This window comes from Parus major, chromosome 3, assembly GCF_001522545.3.
Source record: "Parus major isolate Abel chromosome 3, Parus_major1.1, whole genome shotgun sequence".
NCBI lineage: Eukaryota > Metazoa > Chordata > Aves > Passeriformes > Paridae > Parus > Parus major.
The window spans coordinates 56981736-57008297 of record NC_031770.1 but is presented as its reverse complement, the minus strand read 5'-3'; the positions used below and the strand labels follow the sequence as shown (position 1 = coordinate 57008297).

General features: G+C 43.9%; 1 protein-coding gene across 2 annotated transcripts; it reads right to left on the bottom strand.

Moving 5' to 3' along the window:
- Window positions 1–898: 898 nt before the first annotated feature.
- On the bottom strand, window positions 899–25870 carry LOC107202234 (solute carrier family 22 member 3-like). Of its 2 annotated transcripts, XM_015622744.2 has the most exons (11): window positions 25162–25870; window positions 17001–17104; window positions 14818–14972; window positions 12201–12366; window positions 11105–11222; window positions 6351–6448; window positions 6014–6228; window positions 3526–3634; window positions 3170–3282; window positions 1898–1997; window positions 899–1150 (listed from the first exon to the last, which is right to left on the bottom strand). In XM_015622744.2, exons 1-11 carry the CDS (start codon window positions 25573–25575, stop codon window positions 1093–1095), a joined length of 1650 nt encoding a protein of 549 aa, XP_015478230.1. In that variant the 5' UTR covers window positions 25576–25870; the 3' UTR covers window positions 899–1092. The 2 variants fall into 2 exon arrangements, with proteins under 2 accessions (XP_015478230.1, XP_015478233.1); XM_015622747.2 differs by lacking the exon at window positions 12201–12366 and having other exon boundaries at window positions 14818–14859; window positions 25162–25858.
- Window positions 25871–26562: the final 692 nt, after the last annotated feature.

Below are 26562 nucleotides of genomic sequence, written 5' to 3'. Positions count from 1 at the left end.
GCTGCTTGCAGAGCCAGAGAGTTATTCTGTTATGTGTCAGCTTCAAAGGACCAACTAACACTTCCCTCCATAACCAAAGCCCCTGGCTCATCCCTGCCCAAGACATCTTGGCATCTCTGTCAACAACCCCCAGAAAATATCCCCAAGACAGAAAGATGACAGTGATAATGAACAGAAGACAGAAAAAAGTGAAGATCATCTTGGAAGTGGTGAGGGTGAAGGAATTCTGTTCATAGCGGTGGGCAGAGAGCATGATTTACAAAGGAAAAAATCAGTATGCTCCTGAAAGAGGTGTTTGGAAAAGCATCCAGGAGAGGAGAGCAGGCAGAAGCCCTTCCCTTGGAGATGTACCCCAGCTGTGTCTGGGGAAAGGCACTACAGGGCAGCAGGACAACCTGTCCTGCAGAGCTAATGCCCTGTGCAGGTTATGACACCTACATAAAGCCCTGGAAAGGTGAGGAAGACTGCTTCCACATTTCAGAAAGCCATTGAACAAGGAGGGAACAGGGCTTTTTTGAAAAGGGTCCCTGTGGATGACAATCAGACCAGAGAGAGGTTCTCCTGATGCACACTTCTGATTTCCGTTCCTCTCAACCAGGGAGAGAGTCACCTAATCAGTACCCAACTTCTTTAGCCATCATAACTTCTGCTGGTCCAGATACTCCAGGGGCAAAGGAGGACAGGTTAAAATAGTCATCCTCCCCCCTTCAAGGTCATCTAAATCTTAAAAAAGTACTACCATTGAAATCCTTCCCACACAAATGTAAATCCTAACAAAACAATAAACAAATGTCTCAAATAGATACAGAAATAAATACAAGGTCACTGGACTGGACATTCCATACTTTTAAAGCAGTTCTGTTCTCTATGAAGAACCATAGTCTCTTCTTGCAAACAGTGTACTCAGAAAAAAAAGTATTTATTCCACATTCATAGAAAAATACACTACTTGTATTAAATGTCCTTGTGCTTAGAAGAAGGAGAACATGAAGTTTAATCCATATTCTGCAGCAAATTTTGAAATGGTGACAGGTAGAGAACAAATTCCCAGTATGGGAACAAAGCTGTTAGCTCAGTGCTGTCCTTCAAAAGTCAAATATAAGAGTTGGTGTCCCGGTGTTTCCCTTTCTTGACACATTTTCCAAAATGACTGTTAAAACAGAAGAGGAGTGTAAGTGTGAAAAAACAGAAAAATACATAGTTCAAGTTGTAGTCAAGCTGCAGTACTGAAACATAATTTTTTTGAATAGAAAATTTCCTTTCTTTAGTTTTTACATTGAATCAGGCAAAAGTTGCTAATGTAACATCCAAAGCCTCCCCTTGAAACATTAATGTGTAGCACTAGATCCTCAAATTATTTTGCCAAGGTGTAAATATTCCCCACATATCTGCAGGGCAATGAAGAGTCTGGTTTGCTGTGTGTCAGGAGTGGGAAAGCTGTGCCTACAACTCTTCAGCTCCAAATCCATCTCATATGTGACTTTTAAATGACTTCACAAATTGTGGGATTGCATCCATGATAAGGGGCCCTTCTTCACAGGATGGCTTGGCTGAGATAATTGCTGATTTCCTCGAGCAGAGAGTCACAGGCTATGCTTTGCAGCACCTCTCTTGTCCACTATTGCTTTCTGCTCCCAGACATGCATAGGAAAACTTTGTGTGTCTATGAGAAAAATACACACTTTATCCCCATACATTTTTTTTAATAGCCTTCCATAGTGATACTGCAAAGTTCAGGTTTCTATTGAGGAAAAGACCACCTGCTCATAGCATCAGACTAATTGGGAATTTACTTGGACACTGGAAAACATCAATACTTTATGACAGTTGGTAAAGTGGGAGGAAAATATCCCCAGGAAACCTCACCCAAGTATAAGTAAGAAAATGCATCTCATACCTTGGAAGCTGCTCCACATCCTCCACTGTCTCTGGTAATGAGATTCCCTTTGTCTCTGGTAAAAGCAATACTAGGAGGCCACAGACAGCTGCAAGAATACCTATGACAGATATTGAGGAAATACAAAATAAATAAGAGCATTGTTTATTTATTTTCAGCATTTATCCACTGAGCAAAGTTTATTCAGATTGAGTTTTAAGTGAGATGTTTTAAGTGCATCAGCTAGCTCTGATTAACTTACTCAAATCAAACACCTCTGTGTTACATTAATTTATCCTGTTACAAAATCACTTGGGGGCTAGGACCTCATTTGCAGCCTGATCTCCCCAAAGGGAGATCTCAGAAGTCAAAAACCTGAGATAAGTTCACATGGGCAAATGTATAAAGAACAGCACAGGAACCAGGGTGGTATTTCTTATGTAGAACAAATCTGCCTTTTCTCCAAGGGCTTCATCCTGTAGAGGCATCTGTGTTTCCTGAAACTACTGAGATATTCCTGAAATACTTTCTTCCTTTATCCATGGCCAAATTAAATTATGTGATTCAGGATAAAAACTCCTCCTTGAGGAACAGCATTCAGATACAATCTGAATTAGGAATCGATATTTTGGGAAAATTTCCTGCATAGATATAATTTACATAATGTATTAAGTCAAAAATAGAAGGGCTGGAGCAAAAAAATCAAATGTTCCCTGACTGTTGCACAGTTCACTCTGATCCTCTCTGATTTTGTAGCTGTTTACTTAAGACAAAAGGAATTCATATGTCCCTCAGAAGCAGCAGAATTTAATAATTAGATAATGTGAACACTCTAATTTTATCTATGTCTTTTCTTGAAATAATTGTAATCTTTTAAGATGTCTTTTGTCTTTCCAATTTTGTTGTCAGCTAAAGTTGTCATTGGTGCAAATTTCCCTTCTTATTCTATCCTTTTCATTTTGATTTTTTTCCAGTCATGTCTACCTCCTAGAAGTCTAGCATAGCCACAGACTCCTATGCAATTACAGAACCTAGCTGTAAGGTTTCTTAGTCTTAAAGCACCTCACACAGTTTCTTTTCTACTCCTTCAGCAGTTACCTAAGCAGACCTGAGCATTTCCACATTGCACAGAGAAATCACATTTCACCATTTGCCATTCAGCCTCTTGCTCTGGACATAAAGGTGGAGAAGCTCTGATCTGAGGGGAAGATAAGGCCACATGCTACTTTTACCCCAAAAGAAAAGCTCTGTTAAGATATTTAAACCAAAAGTATATTGTAAATTAAATCTTACTGAAAATAATTAGAGGTAGCTCCAACCAAATGGCTGCGAGTCGGAAAAGCAGGAATGGGGCTATGATCCCACCAAGATCACACAGACTTGAACACAGGGAAACACCAAAATTCCTGCAAAAGACAAAAAGTACCAGATATTAGAGAGGTGCTACCAAACAGAACAACCAGCAGTTTAAGGAGTAGAATGTAGATGTAGCTCCAAAATTATCTCTTCAGTATGTGGCATCCACATTAAGCAGTGGCTATTCAGCTGGGGAACTCTGGAAAAAACAAGTTTAACTAAAGGACAGTGAAAGAGGAAATGGGGAAAAGCACAGGGAACAGCAGGAAGATCCCTGGGAGCTTTTGACATACCTCAGTGTTGTAGGGTACAATTCACTGTTCACTAGGTAGACAACTTCAAAAGCTATTGTGATGCTCAGTCTCCCCAGCGTGGCAACTGTTGTTTTGAGCCATGGGATATCTGTTCATGCAAAAAGAAACACTTCTGTGTGAAGTGCTGCCACACCTGCAGAGCATTTCTGAGTGCCCCAGGCCCTGCCAGCAGAAACTGTACCACAGGAACACTGCAAATCAGACTGAAAGACCACTGCTGTAGGTATCAATCTATGCTGGCATTTATTGCTTATGAACATCATGTGAGGCTGCTTTGGAGAATTAGAAATCACTAGAGTTGATTGATTCAAGATGCTGGTGGGGCATAACAGCATGGATGGGAGAATAACCATCATAAGCTTCCATGACCACATCCAAACTGTGCTCCAGGAGTATTTTTCTATACAGGAGAGTTATGCTGTAAGAAACAGTATTGAGTCACCTCCAAAAGCCTTCTGACCACAAGGAAGGTACCTCTAAAGCTCCATAGAATCATAGAATCACTTAGGTTTTTAAACCACTGGATCCAACTGTTAACCCAACCCTGCTACTCCACCACTAAGCCACATCCTTAAGTGCCACATTTACGCATCTCATCGAAACCTCCAGGAAGGCTGTAGTAAAATAATTCTCCCTAGAGCAGTCCACCCACCCTTTGTAATTTTTCTAGCCACTGCACATTAGACACCCTCGTAATTATGCTACTCATCATCTTCCCCTCCCTTTCCATCACACCTGGCACGACTGGCACAGGCTGTACCTGACACTGCCCCTCTGGCTCTGCCCAGCTCTCCCAGCTCCACTCAAGCCCTGGTGAGCAGCCACTGCCCTGAATCCATCATTGGGAAGCCCTGGTTCGTCAGCAGGGGTGTGGTGCTCACCCACACACGGCAGGACAGAGCTGCCCCTGTGGTTGTGAGCAGCCCCTCTCTGGAGAGCTGGTGCTCTCTGGAAGTGCATCACAAGGAATGTGACAAGCACTGTCATGCTCTTGGGAGTGGACAATCTCCTGCATGGTCTAACCATGACTAGGCACACAGGGAGGCAAGTGAAACAGCAAGCCTGAACTTGGCACCAAGGGGAGCTCTGCCACTGGAGAGGGCCCTGGCAGTGATTGTGTTTTTATAAATCTTCAGTGGAAGAACAAGAAAACATTTCAGTTTTCTCTGAACCAAAAATGAGACACTTGGGTTTATTTCTCTTCCAAAACAACCAAACAAACCGCCATCAAACTTCATCCCATGTTGCAAGACACTGCTTTTGCCCTGAAGAGTTCTGTTTTCAAAAACATATAAGAAAAACAAAGACTGGAAAGAACAAAACAAATCCACATCATCTCCATGGCACCCCTTCAGTCCAGCAGACTCCCAAGGTGATGGTGACGTCCATGTGGATCCTCCCTCTGCCAGGGGACTCGAACTGTGTGAGCAACACAGTGTGATGGGGCTCACAGCTGAGAGCTGCAGTTTTTTCCATCTGTATAAACAGATTTCTTTAAAGCAGGACTTGGACCTCAAGTGTCCAATCTGCAAGTATCTTAATCCCAAGGCTGTCCTCTCCTACTGAGAGAAGGCTGTTGGCAGCCCCGTGATGTACCTTGAGAAACTAAAACCTATTTGGATGGCCAGGACTGTCTCTCCCTTTGGTAGGAACAGTTCTGGGGAGGAATAAGCCTTTCTCGTGTCCACTGAACTGCTGGTCCCAGCTATGGTAAGGCAAAGCATAATCTTATGGTTATATACAATTCAAAGCACCTCCAAATGCCTCCCTAGGGATAAAAAAAACCAAAACACAAACTCAAACCCAAACCAAAAAACAATAAAAAACCAACAAAACAATTCCAAAAACACATGGTAGGGAAAACAATTTAAAGAAAGGAGAGAAGTGCTGGGAAGCCTTTGCACAATATGAGACCTTTTAGCTGTCCTTGAAACCAGATAAGAATGGCTTAATCAAAAGACGTATCTTTCTTCCAGCCTCTTAGCATTGTCCAAATCCCTGGAAGAGAGAGCAAGGCAACAATCTCTGTGATGCTTACCACAACCCCTATATTGTGTTGTGGTTTGCATTGTTTTACTTGTAAAGGAAAAGACTACCAAGATGACAAAATCACTGATTTCTTAGATCACTAAGAGTGTTCCATGTCAGGGAATGCATATTCCCATTATGTTTGTATATTCTTCCCTTGCATTTGCCTTTAAAGAGAGTGCAGGGCCTTCATATATCTTTTCTCTAAGACTACTCCCAGTAGTTATGTTGTTCATAACCCATTACAGATAAGGCTATTCCATGTCCCAGGGCCATCTATGTGCAAATAAGGTGTGTTGTTCCATGACACTTGGGTGCTGCTTGTATCACCAGATGCTTTCACTTTCATCTGCAGTTCTGTGTGTCTGGCTATCCTTGCTCAGGGGGTGTCAGGGGGAAGCCATTGACCTGCAGAGCCTGACACAGGGAAGGGAATCACCTTCTGGCAGGAAGGCAGTGATGAGACACGTGATGCTGGCCACGATGTTGCTCATGGCGAAGGGCAGGCGCCGGCCAATGCGATCAATTGTCACTATGATTAGGAAAGCAGCGGGCAGCTCCACAGCTCCTGAGATGAAGAAGTCTAGGTAGAGGTTTCCTCCAATAATTCCCAGGCGCATGACAAGCCCTTGGTAGATAAGGGCACTTGTGAACCTAAACAGCAAAGGGGGGAAAGAGAGGCAAACAAATGATTGCAAGCAGCTGGAGAGTCACAAGGGAATCTTTCCTCAAAACCCACCTCCCAGGTAACAAGTTGGACTGACATGGGCACTCACCAGGCATACATCAGGATGAGTGTGCTCCTCCTCATCTGGGGAGTCCTCACCAGGTCGAGAAAGGAGGGGTTGCTGACCTCCTCATTGCTGATAGTGATCTGAGGAGACAAGTGAGCAGCAGTCAGCTGCCAGGAATCAGACACACACTGGGACAGAGTTTCTGGGTAAATAGAGTGATCAGCAATATTCCAGTCCAGCAAGCAGAGGTGCTGACAAGCCAGTTTGCTGCTCACAGCACTCCAGAGCGGTGCACAGGTGTTGGAACAGCAAATAACTGGATATGGCTGTGAGCTTTCCTTAATGTTGATTGAGAAAAAGTCTATTAAAAAATCCCCAATCTTGTGAATGGAAAAATTTTTTCCTCCTTGCTGGCTTGGATTTTCTTGGAAGATAATAAGCAGTCATTGTCACATCAGGGCCACTGGGCAGAATTGTCTTCTGCCAGGGGTGGCAGAGAGGAAGAGACAGGGCAAAGCAGTGGGCTGAGGGGAGCAGGGACAGAGGGGCTGAACAGCAAGCAGTGGGCTTGGGAACATCACTGGTGGCACAGCTGGGCAGCAGGAAGGAAAGGGGAGTAGAAGAAAGAGCAGATCTGTGACAGTGCTTGGGTGCTACAAAATATTCAACCAATGAAATTCAGAGGGTCCTAAAATACACGTGCACTGTGCTGAACATGGCTTTCACTCTGAAAAAAATAACCTGCTGAGTTAATGGTCCTCATACTGCCTACAAAGTATAAAAAAATCTGTTCTCAGCTGCCTCCAAAACGATCACAATGAGACACTCAATGAAATTACTGGCTAGACTAACAGAAAAGAGCAGCATTTCACACAGTTCTGTGTTTACCCATTGAAATTCATTGCTGTAGATATTAGAGAGCCAGAATACTAGCAGGGCCAAAAAGGGATTAGTTACATTGAACATTAGGCTGTCTTTAACTTTGGCCAGCAGTTTTTAACCATGCTGTGCAAGCCAGGTGGAAGCCCTGTGTTCATGTGGTCAATTGGCAAACAAAGAAGACACAAGGAAGATAATGCAGAGGCAGTTTTAGGCAAGGACCAACCATGATACTGCCCAAGAACTGGCAGCCACAACTGGGATTGCTATCAGCTCTCAAAGCAGCTGTGGGGAACATAGGGTTAAACATGCTGTGCCATTTTTAGGAGGATTTTAGGCAGTCTTGCTGCTTTAACTCTCCATTATTGACCCCTCCTGAGAGGGGAGGCCTAAAAGGGCAAAGAGGGGAGCAAACCCCTCTTTATTACCACAGCACCTTCTGCTCACACAGGTGCAGGGGCCCAGGCCAGAGGGGAGACAGGAGTGAAAAGACAGAGAAGCTCGAGGTAACATGCAGATCCATGAGGAGAACACAGGTAAAGCCAAAGGCATTGCCTGAGGGTCTCATCAGCTCAGCCATGGCTGAGCCCAAAGCTTTCATCCTCCATTTGTTTTATCATATCATAAGGCAGCACAGCTGCTTTTAGGTGAGATTTCGCTGGATGTATTTACACATGACTTTTTCATATCTGACTGACACAAAGTCAGTCTTACTTACTTTGTACGACAGAGAAGCCCCACAATTGTTTGAACTCCTTTATACTCCCTCTCCCTTTTCTTCTGTAACCAGAGCCAAAGGTTTTCTTCAAAGCACTGCCACTTGTGCTGCATGCCAGAGTCCTGAGCGAGGCAGGCTGAGGTTGCTGGGTTTCTGCACTGCTCTTGGACTCTCTCATAGTGTGGTTATAAAGCTGCCATGTCTGTTGTTTATAAGAACAGGCTGCCAGCCATCAGTTGTGACTTTGTGCAAATATGGTTTTAGATTTCCAGAGGACTAAAGATAAATTCAGCACAACTGCCACTTGTATTTTCATGTCTTAATAAAGTCAAAATAACCCCAAGCATTGCTGAGCACCTTTTTATAGATGAAGAAAAAAAGCACTATGGAGAGTCAACACTTTGCAGGGGAAAAAAATCCTCTTTTTGTCTTTTGAAGTCAAGGAGAGCTATTCACACCAGTGCAGTCAGGAATTCAATGACAGGGCCCATGTTTCCAAAGACACACTAATTGAAAACCCTGGATGAAGTTTTATAACTTCTCTCATATTTTCATGTTCCAGAAAAATTCCATATGTTTTCCCACAATTATTTTTATGTATTTAGTTCTATGCATGCTAATTCTCCATGGACCATGCAGGTTTATACCTACATGGATGTATATAACATTTGCATATGTAAGTTAATGTATGCAAGAAATACATATATCTAGATAAGTTCTATAGGGTAGGAAAAAATCTGTAGCTAAAGGGACAGGTTTTGATCCAAAATTCTCTTAAGATGCAGCTCCTAATCAGAGAGTTGCAGTTCATTCTGGTTTTGGACAGAGACTAAAAATTAGAACATTAGTTTGAAAAAACTCTCCATGATAGGATAAATATGAGCAACTGGAAAAAAAAAAGGGTTTATATTTTACAATTAATTTAATGAGTTCTGGTTTGGGTTGACCTATGCCAGTGTCGTAATTCACAAAGCATAAGCAGCAAATGTTTATCCTTTGTCATATAAAGGTTATCCATCATTTCTGCATGCCAGCAAAAACCCAAAGCTGCAACATCCAGAGCTGTGTAAGGGACTTGGCCAGTGAAATTGATGCAGACATACTGGAAAATCTGAGCCCAAGTGCATTGAGGGATAATGCCTCTCACTTCTCCCTGAGCCTCCACACCTACAGCACTTAGCCTGAAATTCTGGAGCTGTTTCATGAAAGAGAAGTTTGATATCAGTTAATGTGAGAAATACCCTTGATCCATTACCCATGCACTTCCTGGAGATGCTCTCTTTCCTATGTGTGTAACACAGCACAAAGGATGACAGAGATTTTATATTAGAAAGGTCCTGGGAACAGATCCAGCACAAATCTGGATGTGTGGAGGTTAATCTGTTGCAGCTGTGAGTGGCTTAAGATATGAGCTTATGAGCTTGGATACTTTTGGAAAAAATAAAAATACAACTCAAAACAAAAAGCAAGGAAAGACACATCTTTCTGACATGATGCTTTGAAAATGATGATGCCTGGAGAGAATGTGGGTGTAGGAATGCAGGGCTGAATGTGGATGGGAAACTGCAGCAGCACAAACTTCCTGCTACATGACTTGGGGAACAGTGGGCACTGCATAATTCTGACCTGGATGTGGGAATCACGCTGGTGTAAATGCTTCAGCAAAATACAATAATTCATAGAATCCTAGAAGGTTTGGGCTGGAAGGGGCAATAAAGTTCCTCTAGTTCCAGCTCCCTTGCCATGGCCAGGGACACTGTCTACTAGGCCAGGTTGCTCTAAGCCTTGTCCAGCCTGGCCTTGAACACTGTCCAGGATGGGGCATTTACAGCTTCTCTGGGAAATGTGTTCCAGTGCCTCATCACTCTCACAGTGAAGATTTTCTTCTTAATATCTAATCTAAAACTGCCCTCTTTCAGTTTGAAGCTATTCCTTCTTGTTCTGTTCCTTCACACCCCTGACCGAAGTCCCTCTCCAGCTCTCTTGTAACTCCCCTTTAGGTACTGGAAGGCAGCTCTAAGGTCTCTCTGGAAACTTCATTTCTCTGGGCTGAGTGAGCCCAGCTCTCTCAGCCTTTCCTCACAGGAGAGGTGCTCCTGTCCTCTGATCATTTCACAGCCCTCCTCTGGACTTACTCCAGCAGCTCCATGTCCTTTTGTAATCTCATGAGGTTTAACAAGAGGTTTAACAGGGTCCTGCACCTGGATCCAGGGAACCCCTGGTATCAACACAGGCTGGGAATGCACACACCAAGAGCAGCCATGCCCAGAAGGACTTGGAGGTTCTGGTGGATGAGAGATGGACATGACCCAGCAATGTGCACTTGGATCCCAGAGAGCCAATTTTATCCTGGGCTGCATCCAAAGCAGTGTGGGCAGCAGGGGGAAGGAGGGGATTCTGCACCTCTGCTTTGTCCTGGTGAGACCCCACCTGCAGTGCTGCCTCCAGCTCTGGGGTCCCAGCACAGGAATCATGGAATGTTTTGGGTTGAAAAGGATCTTAATTATCACTCCAGTTAACCACAGCTGTTCTCACTGAACCATAAGTCCAATGCTGCAGTAATCATGGTCTGAGAGCCAGACACTTGCTACCAGCACAGAACGAGCCAAATGCTGCAATGTCACAACAGCACTATTTGAAATGCATCAGTCCTTTCAAGTTCTGTCACGACCACTGGCCAAAGGACTGTAACACATATCATCCTACTTTGTAAATAGTGATCTCAGACAGAGCTTCCTCAGTTGTGAACTTTGCAGTGCATTTTCTCCCTGTTGGGATGAAAGCAAATTCGTACTCAAAATCCAATTTCTTTTTCTCTTAGAGTTGTGAAAGGAACTTGTAGAAGAAGAGCCAGAAAAGTGGATCCTGCTATCTCCACTCTCTCTGTCAGATAAAATGGCAACTTCTATGAAATACCATTGCCTCTCAGGTCAGTTTCTGATATTTCCCACAAGTTTTTCAAGTAGTAGTGTTACAAAAGGAAGACCTAATTCCTTATTTCAGCCCCTATATTTCCAGCCAGTTCACTTTTCCCATCTTGCAATTAACAAAGTAGTTGTGTGTCTGACAACAAACTGTTCTGCTGTGACCCTTCGAGTGTGTCATCCATCCCTTAAAGAGAACACATTTTAACACCACTGAACCTTCCAAAGCCCAAGAAAGCTTAGAAAAAGCCTCTAGCTCAAACATATGACTGTACCTCTGAGTAATGTGGTGAGAGAAATTTCCCATTGTGTTTTGCAATATTGCGCATGATTTTTAATGCCTTCTCTCCCTTTCTGCGTGTCAGGAGCCAACGTGGAGATTCAGGAACCACCCTGTAAGAGCAGAAGTTGTAAATAAGGCTTTTACCTTGTAACATCAGAAGTCAACCTAACTTTTTTGTCTTTTACCCTGTGTTAACACAAAGCACAGATCTTTCAGACTTTGGGCTACAAAAACTCTTTGAGGACTGCTTTTCCAGTCAGCCTTCTGTAAATTATTTGATTGTAGCAGGCAAGAAAGAAGAAAATAGACTACATCAATACCCTCCAAAGTTGAAAAATCAGAAATCTAACTATTGTATCTGCACAATGGTTATCAAAAGCATGACCAACAAGCAAAGAAGGTTCCTGTAGAACAGCAGCAATTAAAGCCAACACTAAACACGTAGATTAACACATTCAGGCAGATCAGGGAGCTTCTGGCTGCATCACTGTAAGATACACACACACAAATGTATACCTCTCTTATAAACTGAACACAAAGCACTGATGGGTATTTCAGTTTCTGCTAGCCTAGAGTTAGGATCATTCACTATTTTAGGGTTCACAGCAGACAGTGTTTAAGGAAGCAATGTTCAGGAGGAGGCTCTGTAGGTTTGTCTCTTTGGATCCATTCCACAGGACGGCTGCAATGAGACAGGTATTTACCATGGCTTGGAGCTCTGCTTTCTCATCAGCTGTACTGCCCAGCTCAGGGGACCTGAGGGCAAGGTCAGACTTTAACTAAGTACATAATGGGAGGCAGAAGTGGGGTCTCATGGTTGATGGGAAAAACAAACCTGGGTCAAGTTAACCTTATAAACAGAGCAGAGTTCTGTGAAGGGCCAGTTGTGGCTGATCAGAGAGGCAAACTGTGGGCAGAAAAGCTGAAGTAATGTATGTTTGTGATTCACTAAAAGGGAATTACAAATTACAAAGTCAACAATATGCAAATATCTTCTCCCTAACCTACAACTGGAGACCTGGAGCCACAGCAGGACTCTCAAGGTGCTCAAATAGCAGTAGCAATAATGACAATGACTGCAACATTACCAATAGTAGAGCAGGAAGAGGAAGTTGGGCAGTGAAATGGCCAGCTGGATCCCCTGCCAGGTGGGAATCAAGTATGCAATTCCAGGGAGAATTATAATTCCCAGGGTAAAGAATATCTGAATCACAATTCCAACAATCCGCTGATCGGAACCAACGATCTCCGTCACTGAGCAGAAACAAAGCCAAAATAAATAACAAAGAAACAAGCCCAATTTGAAAAAAAAAACTATTAGAGGTCAAATGTAAGGAAGGCTATGCTGTATCAGGCCACAGGTCTGTCTAGCTCAGCATGCTGTCTTCAGCAGTACAGGCATGTAAGTGAGGCTGTCCAGGGCAAACACGAGTGGCACCTCCTCATCAACTCACCCACCCTTCTTCAGCCAGGGGGGTTTCTGACCACAGAACTCAGTTTGCTACTGAGTCCCACAGGGCCACAAGAGGAGGCTGAGACTGCACCAGATCATGCTTGGTGGGAAATCCTTAGCACTCTCCCTGGTGCAGTTTTGGCACATGCCCCAGCCAAGGGGATCCTTCAGGCAGAGGCTGCTCCCAGCAGGTAATATGGACAAGGTATCTGTGGGGAAGAGAGTTTAACCATATCATGCTGGTTGCTCTGTATGCTTGTAAGGTATGATCCAGTCTGGTTTGTTCGTTTATTTATTAGGAAAGTCTTAGGTTTTGTTGTTTGGGTTTTTTTTAATCATTTGGTGGATTTTTTTATTTTGTGAATGTGTCCAGTAGCTCTGAAACCTATGCTCGTTTTTCAGGCAATATCCCATGGCCATGACATCCATAACTGAGGTGATCAATGCATGAAAAAGTGTCTCCTGTTTGTTCCAAAACTGTCTCCACTACAACACCTTCAGAGTAAAAGCAGAGACTTTTACTCTGCTTTTTGAAGTGCACAGAAAACATTTTATTTTAAATTTATTTATTTATTTATTTTGCTAAAGCAGGCACAAATTTACAAGTAAAAATAGTTTGTTTTGGCTGTCAATGCAGAGAGATATGATAACATGACCATTTTTATTGACTATCCATCATGTCTGGATAGCTCAGGGGAAACTCTGTTGCCTGAAGATAGCTGATTAGCACTGCCCCCAAAAGAGCTGGAATGCATGTAGAAGCAAAGGGAGGTTATTGGGGCAGCCTGAAACACGCATCAAGAGCTTTGGAAATGTATTAATAACAACCAACCTCCTGGTGCAAGCAAGCCTTTGATCTGTACATGTTTCTCAAAAGATGTTAGGCTGGAAAATACTCTGGGCGATTTCAGGAGATAAGAGTGGATCCCTGAAGAGATTTGAAAGGAATCACTCTTCCCAAGAGTTAGGCACCTTGCTTAGGTCTGCAGTAATACAATGTACCTGAGGATCTCTGAATCTTTCCCCAAAGTCAGGCAGCCTGATCTGAGCATTGAAAACCACTCCTTTCTGTTAAAGCTTGGACATTTTAAGCAAGCCATGGGTCTGTCATAAAGCATATTGCTAGTTAGAGCACTTGCCAAAGTTTCAAGATAAGATCTCAGTTTAAAATTAAGCCATGTGCATGGAAGTAAGAGGAAAAGCAGCTTCTGGTCCTTTCACTGGATCTTGGACAGGAGCTGCTCAGCAGTGTTAACAGCCCAGAAAAATAAGGTTCTTCTTGGCTTTAGATGCTAAGAGGTCTAGACTGGTATGTTTGCACATTCATCACCACAGTACTCCCAGGTCCCCTTGTAAGTGTTTATGTCTGGTTGCAATTCACTCCCATTCATCTAAATTCCACTAGGAATTTTAAACACTTGTCACAGGCCTCATAGACAACAGCAGTGATACAAGCTTTTGCCCTATATAACGATATTATCACTATGTTTTGATTTATAACAGTAGATCACCAAATGGCTGGTTTTATTTTTAAGTAAATCTGACATCTCCTCTCTTGCAGGATGCCTTCCTCAATGTCTGGCCTTTTAATTTTTTATTACTGCCCTACTGAACCTGGCAGTCATTCAAGACACCACAACAATATCCCCTCCTTGTCAGGAGGAAGCTTGCTATGCAGGGAGCTTCATTGCTATAGACTATAGACTGATAAATTATAATCTACCAAAGATTCTGTATCCCTGCTGTTTTGATGCTATTTATAACAAAGCTTGCCTTTCTTTTCCCTTTTCAGGAAAATATTAATCCTAATATGGACCCTGGTGCCCAGCCTGACACTATGTAAAGTGTTCCAGCTAAAGAATGAAAGCAGCCAGCCAAGCTGTCCTCCCAGTGGTGAGAGGCAGCTAACTCCTCTGAGCATCTGTGGAAGACATTCAGACTCTGCCAAAATAAACTACCTCCCTGTTTCTGTAGCCAGTTTATTTGGGGCTTGCTCTGTAGATTTTTATCATCCTGGTGATCTTCTACGTAATAACAAAGCCTTTATATATGAATGATCCATTCCTTCACCTCTTAGTCATTGGAAGACAAATGCAGTAACTAGGATGGACTTGGGTTACTCTTTGTTTGCTGACTCCAGTGCTTTGTTCCCAAGAAAAAATTTTATGACAAGTAGATGCAGCCAGAGCCTTTGTCCTCCAAAAATCCCTCACTTTCCCTAACCAAGAAAAAAAGAAGGTAACAGCTCTCACCAATCACATAGCATGTCATCCAGGTTCCCTTGCCAAACATGCCTTGGAGAAAACGGAAGATCAAAAATACAGTAAAATTTGGTGAAAATGCCACTATGACACCACATATCCCAACCCCAAGGCAGGAGAGCAGGTAGATGAGGATTCTGCCATATCTGTTGAAAATGGAAAAGAAAGTGGAAATCGTGAAAAGACACAAAGACTTTTCTTTTTCCCCCAACATTTCATTTTAATGCTAGATCTGACAGTGCCTTTTTGAGAAGCTTTTTTCCAGAAGCTGGCTCTCTGAAACTTTGTAGTATTGGCCCTTGGGATACAGAACTCTTTTCCCTGTGGTAGGTATCACTGTCTTTACATCACTAATTTCAAAACTTGTGATGTACTCACCAACGCCCATTTTGTTTTAGAAAACAAAATATCTTTTTGTACCTAAACTATGGCCCATATGTTCCAGCTCAGGTCTTTAATTTGATCAGGTTTTTGATAAGGGTAATTTTTGCTGGGAATTTCTGTTTCCACAAATTAGTGTTTTAATAATAATTTCAGCCAGTTCTGTGAAAGTAATTTCTGCTTGAATTACTCTATGTGATTTTATTATTTATTATAGGCTTGCTTTAAGTTTAAATCTCTTCTTTTCAAAAGGTGCCTAATGTATTCAGGAGTTTCACTTTCCAACAAGAAACATAATTATCTGCCAAGGTAAGCTATAATTTAAAAAAAAAAAAAATGTTCCTGTAGTTTTATGGCATTGTGTCTTTGGAGCACAACTAGATATTTTCTCTGTTCTTGTTGTTTTAAGAAGAAACCGTGAAAAATGATGTGGCTGTTTATATTACTATATAGTATTTGCAACAGTATTTGTTTGTTCATTTTATTCAAAGGGTTTAATGAAAAGAATTAATGCAGGACAAAACCCAAGAAATTTTCAGTCAGATCCACTCTTTTGAGTGCTGTCAAGGAGACAAGAGTGAAATGATCTGGTTGCAGCACATTCCCCCAGTTCTGTCAAAACATTCACAGCTGCACAGTAGTTTCATTAGGCTTACTACACAAGCACTCCTAGACATATTGTTTTATTTTAATAATTGGCTGTAATGTCTCTGCTCTTTCACAGTTTTGTGGTGCTAGTATCACAATTGTCTGGCCAGACACTGAGCAGAGATATCTTAAGTTAGTCTGTGCCATGGCCTTTTTTTTCCTTGCTTTTTCCCTAATTCCCTTGGAAAGACAAGGTTTACCTTGGAATTACTTTTGTTTGCTAATTCAAAATTTTCTGTTTGAGATGCCATTACAGATAAGTTTGCCTATGAAGAAATCATACTCTAAGTTGCTATTATATAGTAACTATATATATATATTATATAGTAATTAAATAGTAACTTATAATATCTAGTATACAGATATGAAAGAAAATATAAACCAGGCAGAAAGTAATTTACAAACTGAATAAAAATGGTCTGTCACTGAAGCCATCAGTGGTGCTCTCAGCCAATGGACAGGCTGCCTACTGTTAAATAGCAGCACAAAGCACAAACTAGGCTCTCTTCTTTACTTTCAGAGCAAGGTAGAGCTTGTGGGAGCTCCCCACTCTAGAGCAGGTTAGCTACTCAAGCCTGAATATCACCCACACCTTTTCACAAAATCACAGAATGGGTGAGGTTGAGAGGGACCTTCCCTTGGTTTCATCCAGCTCACACAGGGCTGAGGACTGGTTGGCAGGAGCTATGACCTCGGAGGTAAACATGAGTGCAGCCTGTGAATGGAGAGAGTTATCACACTGAGCCCCTTCCTTCTATCCTCAGGTAACAGCTTTCTTCATCAATGGTGCATCTATTGAACATCCTTCAGTAAACATCAGTCAGAAAGCTCCTCTGAATGCTTTCCTTTTTGTTTCAGTGTCCTTCTGCCCTTCCTGGATCCAGATGTGCACAGAAAACTTTGGAAACCACAAGAAAAGCTCATTTCATGGCATTTTAAGGTCCAAACAGGACCAGTAAATACAGTCGCATAAAGTTTCCAGCCCAAATAAAAGTAAAAGTTACATTGGCTGGGTTTTGCTAACTCATTCTGGGGATATTTGCCCAAAGAGAATAAAACCTGGAGAATCTTGACACATGGCTATTGCAGGTGATACTGAGGGTGGTTTCACCTCCTAACAAAGGACGGCAGAGCTCATACTGTACCTGTCAGCAGCATAGCCCAAGAGAAATGCTCCAGCCAGGAACCCCAGATTGAGGATGGCTTGTGAGAGATCCAGCATCCAGCCATTGCCACACACGAGATCATACTGTGGGAACAAGGGAGAGGCATAAGCACCCAGCTGGGTCATTTGTCACCCTCAGGGCAAAACATGACAGAACTGCAAAGGTCCAAATGGGAAGGGGAAAAGGAAGGGGAAGGAGAAGCTCAAATATGATTGCTCAATAACAAGCATCAGTGGGCTCATAGTAAGCACTCTTAAAGTGGTCATGAACACAGAGAGCTCCTCCTTGCCAAGAGGATGCTGCCTTTCATACATCACTTGTCCAGATTTGGAAAGCAAATTTCTCTTCTGCAAATAACACTGTTAAATGTGGTGCCAAGGCAAAGTCCTGACTTTGTTTGGTGCAGAATAAGGGTCTCTTCCAGCTATTGCCAGTGAAAACAGCATCTTACAGAAACGGTTTAGTTATTCCTCTTGGGGCCTCCTAGATAAAAGCAAAAACATGTAGTCTCTGAAGAAACTGAAAGCAGATTTCAGGTCAATTTCAGACACACTGAATATGTATTTTCTTGGTGTAGCTTTCCCAGACTTTTCTATTCCTTATACTGCAGCATCTGTAACTCCCTAGCACTACTAGCAGGGATGGGAGTGGGGATGAGTGGAGGCAAAGAGAAGGGGAAAGTGGCTGAGAGAAAGGAAGGGACTAGGAATTAAAGCTAGAATGAAACTAAAACAGAAGTAATTCTATATTCAGCATGGCATGGGAAATTACTTCAGAGACTCCTGGAGAATAAAGAGATTTAACCACTGCAGACCACAAGGGATTTGGGAGGTTACAATCCATACCTGGGGTAATCTTTGCTGCAATGAGGCCTCAGGACCAAAGGAAGACACGGACAACAGCAGCTGCTACCATTTACCTAGAGAGACCCTTTTGCTTTCACATGTGAGCTATAAGAAATCTTTTAAGTCAACAAGGTGCTGGTTGCTGAGGCACACACAATGTGCCACATTTGTGCTCACCAGCACATGACAACAATGCTCGAGCATTCTGCTTGATCAGAGTAAGCACAGGGTGGGCTAGAGAGACAGCAGCCTCTTCAGCCATTCACAGCTCTCCAGACCCTAAATTTTTGTGCTGTGTGCCTGAACTCCAGCCCAGCCCATCTGCTTGCTGTAATGCCCAGAATATTATCTGGGCCTGAGATCTCAGAGGTGCCTACACAGGACATACAAGGGGCACCTCACAGGTCTCCAACCCAGTAGATATCCCACCTCCACTGACTTTAATTCATGGTTTTGATGTTAATCCCATTACTCCAGGGAGTCTGACTGCCCACCTTTCAGCCAAGTCAAGCTATGAGCACCTGGCTTCCACTTCTGTAAATCTTGAACAAAAGCTACAGAAACCTCTGAGAGGGATAAAACCTTCTCTCAGCTGTCATACTCAAGGGCAATTGCAATGCTTTCCTAAAACAGATTGAACTTGGAGCAGCACTTTCAGATTTCAAATGCTGCTTAACCTCATGGTTTTTGAAGCTATGACAATGCTAGCAAATAGTATCAAAAGATGTATCTTTGGAAAACAGTGGGGATTTATGAGAATGACCATTGAAAGAAGATTTTTTAAATTACAATGCAATTGCCTATGCTGATGCCAGAGCTTGGGACTCTCCTTGATCCCTTTTCAAAAACTGTATTTATTTTTAAATTATTTGATCTCTCTTTACTGCAAAGAAGCAAGGGATAAACTATCATGAAAGGAGGAGAACAAATGCATGCCAGAAAGGAAGGGGAAAGTATCTTTAACAGAGAAGATTCTTTCATCTGTACAGCAATTTCCTATGATATATGCAGCAGCTAAAACTATCTCTACACTAACAATATAGCCAAATATTGTATATATTCTGGGAAATAGTAACATACAGGAAACTTCTAAGGAGCTATGGGCTTTCTGAAGATTACTGACAATACACTAACTGTTCTCTAAGTTAGGGCTGCACTTTGTCATTTCCTAAGTATTTAAATAAATTCTGATATAGATAAGCACTTCTGTTTGCTTGACGTAGCACCTAGCATTGAAGTCATCACCCTGCTAATGTCTGGTTTTTCATTTGCAAACATAACCTTTAGAGGGGAATGTAACCTTTAAAAGAGAATTGAACACCCTGCAGAGACCTTTTCTTTATCCAAGCCGCCTGCCAGACCCACTTCACTGCTTCAGCTGTGCCCCGGGGTGGTTGTGCATGAAAGTTATCCCTATATTCATCCCTTGGAAGAAAATGATCTGAAACAGTTTACCCACGTTTTCAGACTGCCTCCAGCTAGTCCTTGGTCCTCCTGTACGGCCCCACTCCCAAACACAAAGGGTAGTGGCACCGTGCCTCCTCTCTGTCTCTGAACATTCACACACCCCTCCGTGCACAGGCTGATGTTCACACTTCTAAAAATGCTAAAGAATTTATTGCAGCGCCAGAGGGCAGGGGGAGAAGGATATGAAAAAGTAAAATAAAACCTTAGGGTTTTCTTCCCCTCATCTTAAGCCTGTTTGTTGTTCTGCACAGCTCTGGCTACACCCTATCGGACCCTGCTGGAGCCCAGCGAGCGGGCTCCTCTCTGTACTCACCAAGCAGGTGACCCAGCTCAGCTGGCCAGCTCCAGCTAAGGACACAGCCTCTTCCAGGCTTGGCCATGCTCTCAGCCAAGCCCCTCAGTGCACTACAGCAGGCACCCAGCACAGCCCTGCAACTCACCTCTGCTTTCAGCCCTGACCCCACCTGCAGGATTTCTATCCACTGCAGGACACAAACCACGGTGCACCTGAGCACAGACCCTTTCTGTTTAGGGAGCTGACTAAAAAGCTGCCCAGACTGGGAAACAATCCACTTCCTCACTGCTTTTCTCTTAACATTGCCAACGAGCTGTCATTGTAAGCAGAAATGAGGTGCTGCCATCACAGACAGACTGCAGGGACCAGCTCCTTCCAGACATTCCTCTCTAGTGTCCTTAACAGATGGGGAAAACAGTTCTGTCCTCCCTGCCAGCCTTGCAGTCCATGCAGCCATCCACTGCTGGTTACAAATACATCCCTATCATGAGCACCTGCATATGTGCTGAGGCTTGGACACAAAGGGGATGCTCAGATTTACAGGAGCAGTGGTGTGATTGGAAGGAACGGTGCTGGCTGCTTCACTGATCTGTAAAGAAGCAGCAAACCACCTAAGTGAGATCTCTCTGGGAGAAGAAAGAGGCTCCCTGTAGCTCGCCAGTGGTGTAATCTCTGTAAGAAGGAGTGGCAACTGGATGAGCTTGTACATGACTACTGACTGAGAAATATGGGACTGTGGCAACTTCTCACTTCTTCATGGCTTTGGAACAAGGCAAGCATTTTCCATTTCACTTTCCATTTCATTTGACCTACGAACCACAAACTTGTAATTCCTGGTACTTGAGAGATCTTTATTCACTTCAGCACACCCTGTAGAAATATATTGTTTTAAATCACAGCATACCATTAAAAGCTCCTCAAAATGTAGCAGCCTTGGAGAGGAGTTTTGACGAGCTTTATTGCCTGTTACAATTAAATTACAAAACAATGGATTAAACTCTATGGTCAATAAAGAATTTTACAGTGATTCTTCAGCCCAGTTGCAGCAGCATGTCCAGAGTCCAGACACACTTTTTAAATGGCATTCATACAAGTGACCAAAAAGAGTTTGGTTTACCCTTTCACTCCCAGTGACAAATGGTTCAGTGAGATATTCATAGTTTCAGGAAACCTGGGGAGATGCTGACTATTGCTGCATGTTCCTTATTTGTTGCTGAGCAGTTCTCCTCTTCTCTTGTCCACTGCCCTTTCAAACTGCTATCTTTCCCACACTCTTACTGCAACAAACCCCTCTGCAAGTGCCTGTAGTGGAAAGGGAGAAATTATCTTCTTTTTCACTTTCTGCCAATGCTTCTGGCAGAATGCCAAGGGATGAAGCAGCTGTCCTTCTCCTTGTCTTGTTTCAAGCATTTACCCAGACAAGAGGAGTCAGTCACTACCGTGTGGGCAGGGCACTGGGGCTCAGGGCCTGAAGGACAGGTTAGTTTTGAAAGCTTTGTAAAGTTTCCCTCCTGTGCATGACTGAAGACCCATGAACTTTGTGTCCCTGCCACTGGTATCACCTCATTTATTAAGTGTCCTAGCACAAAAGGCTAGTTCTGTACTTCTCCTTTTTCTCTGTCTCTTCAGGGCCAAAGCAAGAGGGAGGTAGAGAAATTCATCTCATAATAGGGGAAAGCAGCAGCGGTCCTCAAAAAAATAAGGAAAAAATTGAACCCTCGACTAGTACCAGTGAGTTTGATGAGAGTGGAAGAAGCACAACCCCACTGTCATAACCCCTGCAAGCAGCTGCTCCAGCCCCTCTCATACAGAGTAATCTTAGAGTCTCAAGAAATTCAGTGGTGGTTGCTCCCTCTGCTCTCTGTATGCCCTTTTCCCTCCCCTAATTAATATTAATCCCACCATGACAGTGAAAATTAGACAGGATATGCTGCCATGCCAATAACAAGAGTCACACTAGATCAACAACTTGAGGGTAAATTGGGTTGTTTATTCCCTTGGAGGAAGATAGCAGCAGGATCAGCTGTGTTTTTTCCACCCTGAGTTTGACTGACATGTTATCTCTTTCTCTGAGGGACTGTAAAAACCATGAGACAAACATTATTTGTTTCCTTCCAGGTTTCACTGCAGAGGTTGACTGGTGTTTTCTGAGATGGCTGGCGAGCAGAGAATTAAGAAGATCAATTCTCAGCAGGAGCAATAGGCTATATTCAGATGATCATTTGTCTACCTCAGACCTCACACTTCAGCAACAAAGTATTGTTAGGTCTCAAAATGGCATAATCTGTGCAGATTTGCTGCAGACAACACATAATGAAATCTGTCCCTTCTGCTCAACTCCTGCTGACAAAAGCTGAAATATATGCTGTCTAAAATATGCCCATCTGTGCTGTAGCTGCTGATGACCACACAGACCTCCCTCTTCCTTTCCTCCACCACCTCACACCATTTCACTGCAGTAGCAATTGTAACTCATGGCCATGCCTGGAGGAGTCACCAATGACAAAAATGTCTGAAGAAAATGGTTCTCTGCACACTCTCTCCAGCTGCCCTGTCACAAAGAGCTGGGTTTGTCTCTCAGGGATAATAGTACATAGTGCCAAAGCCCAGCAGTCTCGAAGATCAGTGACCCCGTCTTCAGCACAGTTTCCTGGAAAAGTTAGGTTTATTGACTTCAATATTTCCTGGATACATGGGTCCAGGGCCACAGGGCTCACCCAGCAGGATGTGGCAGGCAAAATACTTTCTGTTCCAAGTGCTGCAGAGCGCATGGAGTGACCTGGGTTCCCTTCCAGACCCCTGGGCCAAAGCATGAGGCCATGGCCCCCCAGTCCACTACAGCCTCCCAGCACACCTCTTGTTTCTCCATCTCCATCTGCTGCACAGAAACATAGTCCTTCCCTTCCCTCTTCCCTCTGAGAAACTGCTGTTGTCACCAGCCCTCCCTCCTGAGCTGTGCCAGCCACCTGCTGGGACCAGCACCATTTCAGATGACACCAGCTGTCTTGAGTTTTGATTTGATTTGAGAATTGATTTACCTTCATAATTTTCCCTGTCAGCTTCCCTCTCCAAGAAAAATCTGAGAAGCCACTGCATCCCCATCCTGCTGCTGATGCAGATTCACAGGGAGATATGTAAGATATGCTCAATTAAACTGGAGCTGATTGCACTGTGCCAAGGTCCTCTGCACAGCTCCACCACCTCAACACAGCTGTGTCTCAAAATGATACCTCAAAACATTTATGTCAACCCAGGTCTTGTTTGCTCAACTCCAACACATTGCAGGTTTGTATGTGCAGCACCACTTTCTCAAATCTGAATTGTCTTCAGAAAAGGCTGATCTAAAGCAACAGAGCACAGACACCCTTGGCCAAGTCACTGCAGAAGTAGGGACCTATTCTCAGAGCCCATTGGGAAGCAAAAGATCTTAAGAGGGAATCTTTAGCAATACTGTGGTGGAGCCCATCAGTAGAACAAGGTAACTGGCTTTGCCAAGTGTTGCTTCTGTGATGATTTCTTAATACAATTTGCTCTTCTCCTCAAATGCTGAAGGAGGAAAGTCCTGTACATTCTCCCAGAGCCTCACTGTAACCCAGCACTGAGCCCTGTGAATCCTGCAGCAGCAGGTGATGCAGAGGCACCCCAAGTAATACTTACAAAGAAGTGTGTGCTTTGTATCAATCCACACTCCCCTTTTTCCTTCACTTCCTTCTGCTGATGTTACTGTGAGCACCTTTGCATAAGACAGCTATCTCAGATGAGGGAATGGCCAGTGAGCAACGTGGGCAGTGAAGTCAGGTACCACAATGTCATTCATTTCGCAACTCCTCACAAATCAGTCACATGATTTTTAGCTTCTGAAGGGTGCTCAGAACTTATTGCAATAGCCAGTGCTTTGGCTGCCAGATCTCCTGTGTAATATGAAATCTATTCACAGACAAAGCTTTATATGCCTGCTTTTGCCCTCCAAATCCCCTGACACACTGCAAATCCACACTGGACCTGTGCTTACCATAGGCCTGGAAGAACTCCTTCAGTACATTGACTTTTTTTTTCCTTTCTCTCTCTTTCTCCCTGAACCCGCATCCTGGAGCTATTTTGTAGCTCATCCTTTTAACTTTGTCTCCCTGGTCACTTCCACTGCTGATTCAACAAGACATGCCAGAAGTCTTTAGCTGAAAGAAACATTTCAGCACACATGGACAAAATGAAGCATTTACAAGGAGATGGGTAAGAAAAGAAGTCTTTGGTGAGCTAATTAAACAGAGCCCAAATTGAGTCATGGTTTGCTAGAGACTCAGCTGGGTGAAAAGAAACTAAATTAAATCTGGGATATAAATTGTCTTTACTGCATATATAACTCATTAACAAGACATCGAGCCCCTTTTAGTAGCTAATCTCAGAGCAATTCAGTCAGGACATGCATGCCACAAGCCTCCTTTTTAGATGAAGAAATTGAGTCTCATGGGATATGATTTATCCAGAAAATGTTGCAAAACTGGGAAGGGGTTCCAAGTGGCACAGGTCACAGCCCAGCAGCCTCCATGCGAGTTGGACCTGGCCAGCAAGAGTGCCTCTAGGAGTCACAGTGCAAGCACCAAATTAAAAAGCACAGCAGAAGGCTCATGAGACAGAGAGGGAGCAGAGCCCTCAGTTGTGCTGACACATTTTGCAGTGCACCTTGATTATTTCTGAGCCAATCCCTCTAAGCCCACTTCATATTTTTCATCACTGTGTCAGTGACAATTGCGGTCAGAATGACCCTAAAATGCACACTCCTAGTGTAGGGAACTGTGTTTTGGAGCCAGACCACAGTACAATTACAGATTACATAAAGGACCTCCTAGGAAAGCATCTTCACTGGCCTTTTGCAGCCTCATTAAAAAAATCACTGCATTTGCCAGAGCTTACCACTAGTGATAATAGCCTGCAGTTCTCTGACACTGATGTTCAGGAAAAGCTGAATGTTAGCTTTGGACAAAAATGTGTGTTTGTTTGTTTCATTTTTTTTCTTTAGTAAGCACAATCACTTCTGCTGACTTCTGCCAGATCTCAGATAGGCAGCCTGCCACCTGTTGTTTTTATTACTTGCAAACTTACATATTCAATACTGGAAATACAGAGAAGAGATAATCTACATTGATCCTGGTCATAGAGCACACTTGGAATTTACACCACCAAAGGTGCTGGCCCGACACTGAGCACCAGAAGCCTCAGCTGCAAAGACTTAAGTCTTTGTTTTAATCTTAAATTCCTCTGGAGACAGAGCAATATCTCTGCAGGGTATTCGACTCTGTGTGGGCACTTGGCTTTGAACAGCCGTCTTCCATATCAGCTCACCTTTCCCTAAAAGTTTGGTGCCAGCACTTGATCATGCTCATTGTCTGGACTTGCTTGGGACTCAAAATTAAATAAATCTGGAGAGGAAAACCAGCCAGCAAAACCACAACCCTTACATTGGCAATCCCATTTTACTGCTGCAATCCCACATGGGGATAGACACCGCTGATTAGAGGGTGGGTGTTTTCCTTACCTCGCTGACAATGGATGAGTGGGGCTGTTCGTAGACCCAGTTACGGTGGCAAGGGACGAGCGGCAGGTTGTCCGCGCTGCGATTGCCAGAGCGGGCGAGGGGGCTGGCACAGCTGACAGAGGTGTCCCAAGTGACATCCAGCCTCTGGCACTCCCCGCTGAAGGACTCGTTCCCCAGGTGCAGGGGAAGGACCGTGAAGTTTCGTTCCTCTTCCAGTGTCCAGCCACATCGTTCACTTAATTCAGCTGCCCCGGGGATCCTGCACCAGAAGTTGCCTGGTGCTCGCCCAAGGAAAACTACGCTGGCGAACAGGGAAGAAAAAGTTATGCCTGTCTGGCTAAGGAGGAAAAAGACCCTCTTTTGAAATCTTCCAAATTCCCCAGCCTCCTTCAAAACCTCATCAAAAGACGGCATTGTGCGGGGCGGTCTGTCGGCTTGCAGCAGCCCGAGAGACGGCGGAGCTTTCGTTCACACCTCGCATCGGCCGCCGGAGCTTCCTACAAACGGGACGGTCTCGCCTCCCCTCGCTGCGCTCCTCTCATGTGCGCACACGGACAGACGGACAGACGGACGGACGGACGGACGGACAGCAGGCGGGCTCGCGGTGCCGGCGGTGGCATGAGCGGGGCCGGAGCGGGGCAAGGCGGACAGCCGGGCACACAGCCGGGCACACAGCCGGGAACACACCCGGGAACACACCCGGGAACACACCCGGGCACGGAGGCTCAGGGCACCGCCAGTGGCACCGGGCTTGCACCCAGCCGGGGAGAAGTGCGAGCTGAAGCCGACGAACAGATTGTAGGAGAGGAGGGGCGCGCATTTCATCCCGAATGTTAAAGAGCTTGTGTAATAAAGCCGGTTAACTCCTTCGGGACGGGAGAGCCGCAAAGGCCAGCTCCCGCAGAGGCTGCGATAAACTAAGAAGTGCCAGGGTAAAGCAGAGTTAAATGGGAAAGAGCACGGGAGGTGTGGCAAACAGCATCAGTGAGTGATGCAGGCTCTCTGCAGGATGGCATGGGCAGAAAGAAAGTTGTTTCAAAAGACCGATAATCTTTCCTTCCACAAATAGAAATTGATACTCTGGCAAAGTGTAATTACTTCTCCAAGGCACTGCTTCAGCGTCGGTACACACCTAATTCACATGGGCCTTTTCTTTCTGTAGCATACATAGAGTGAGGGTCACAAAATGCAAGAGACCAAAATCCAAGTTTTTTTCTTAAAGTTTGATCTACCTGTTCAAGGAGGCTTTTATCTGACCTTGTTAAATTTAGTTCCACAAAATCTCTCAAGTATTTAAAAGAGAAATGACAGTGTTTCTTTCTCAAAAATGAATGGAAAGCAAGTCATGTCACTTTTCTACCCAGCTGTTTGAGGAATGGGGAGAAGGGGAGCCAGGGCCAG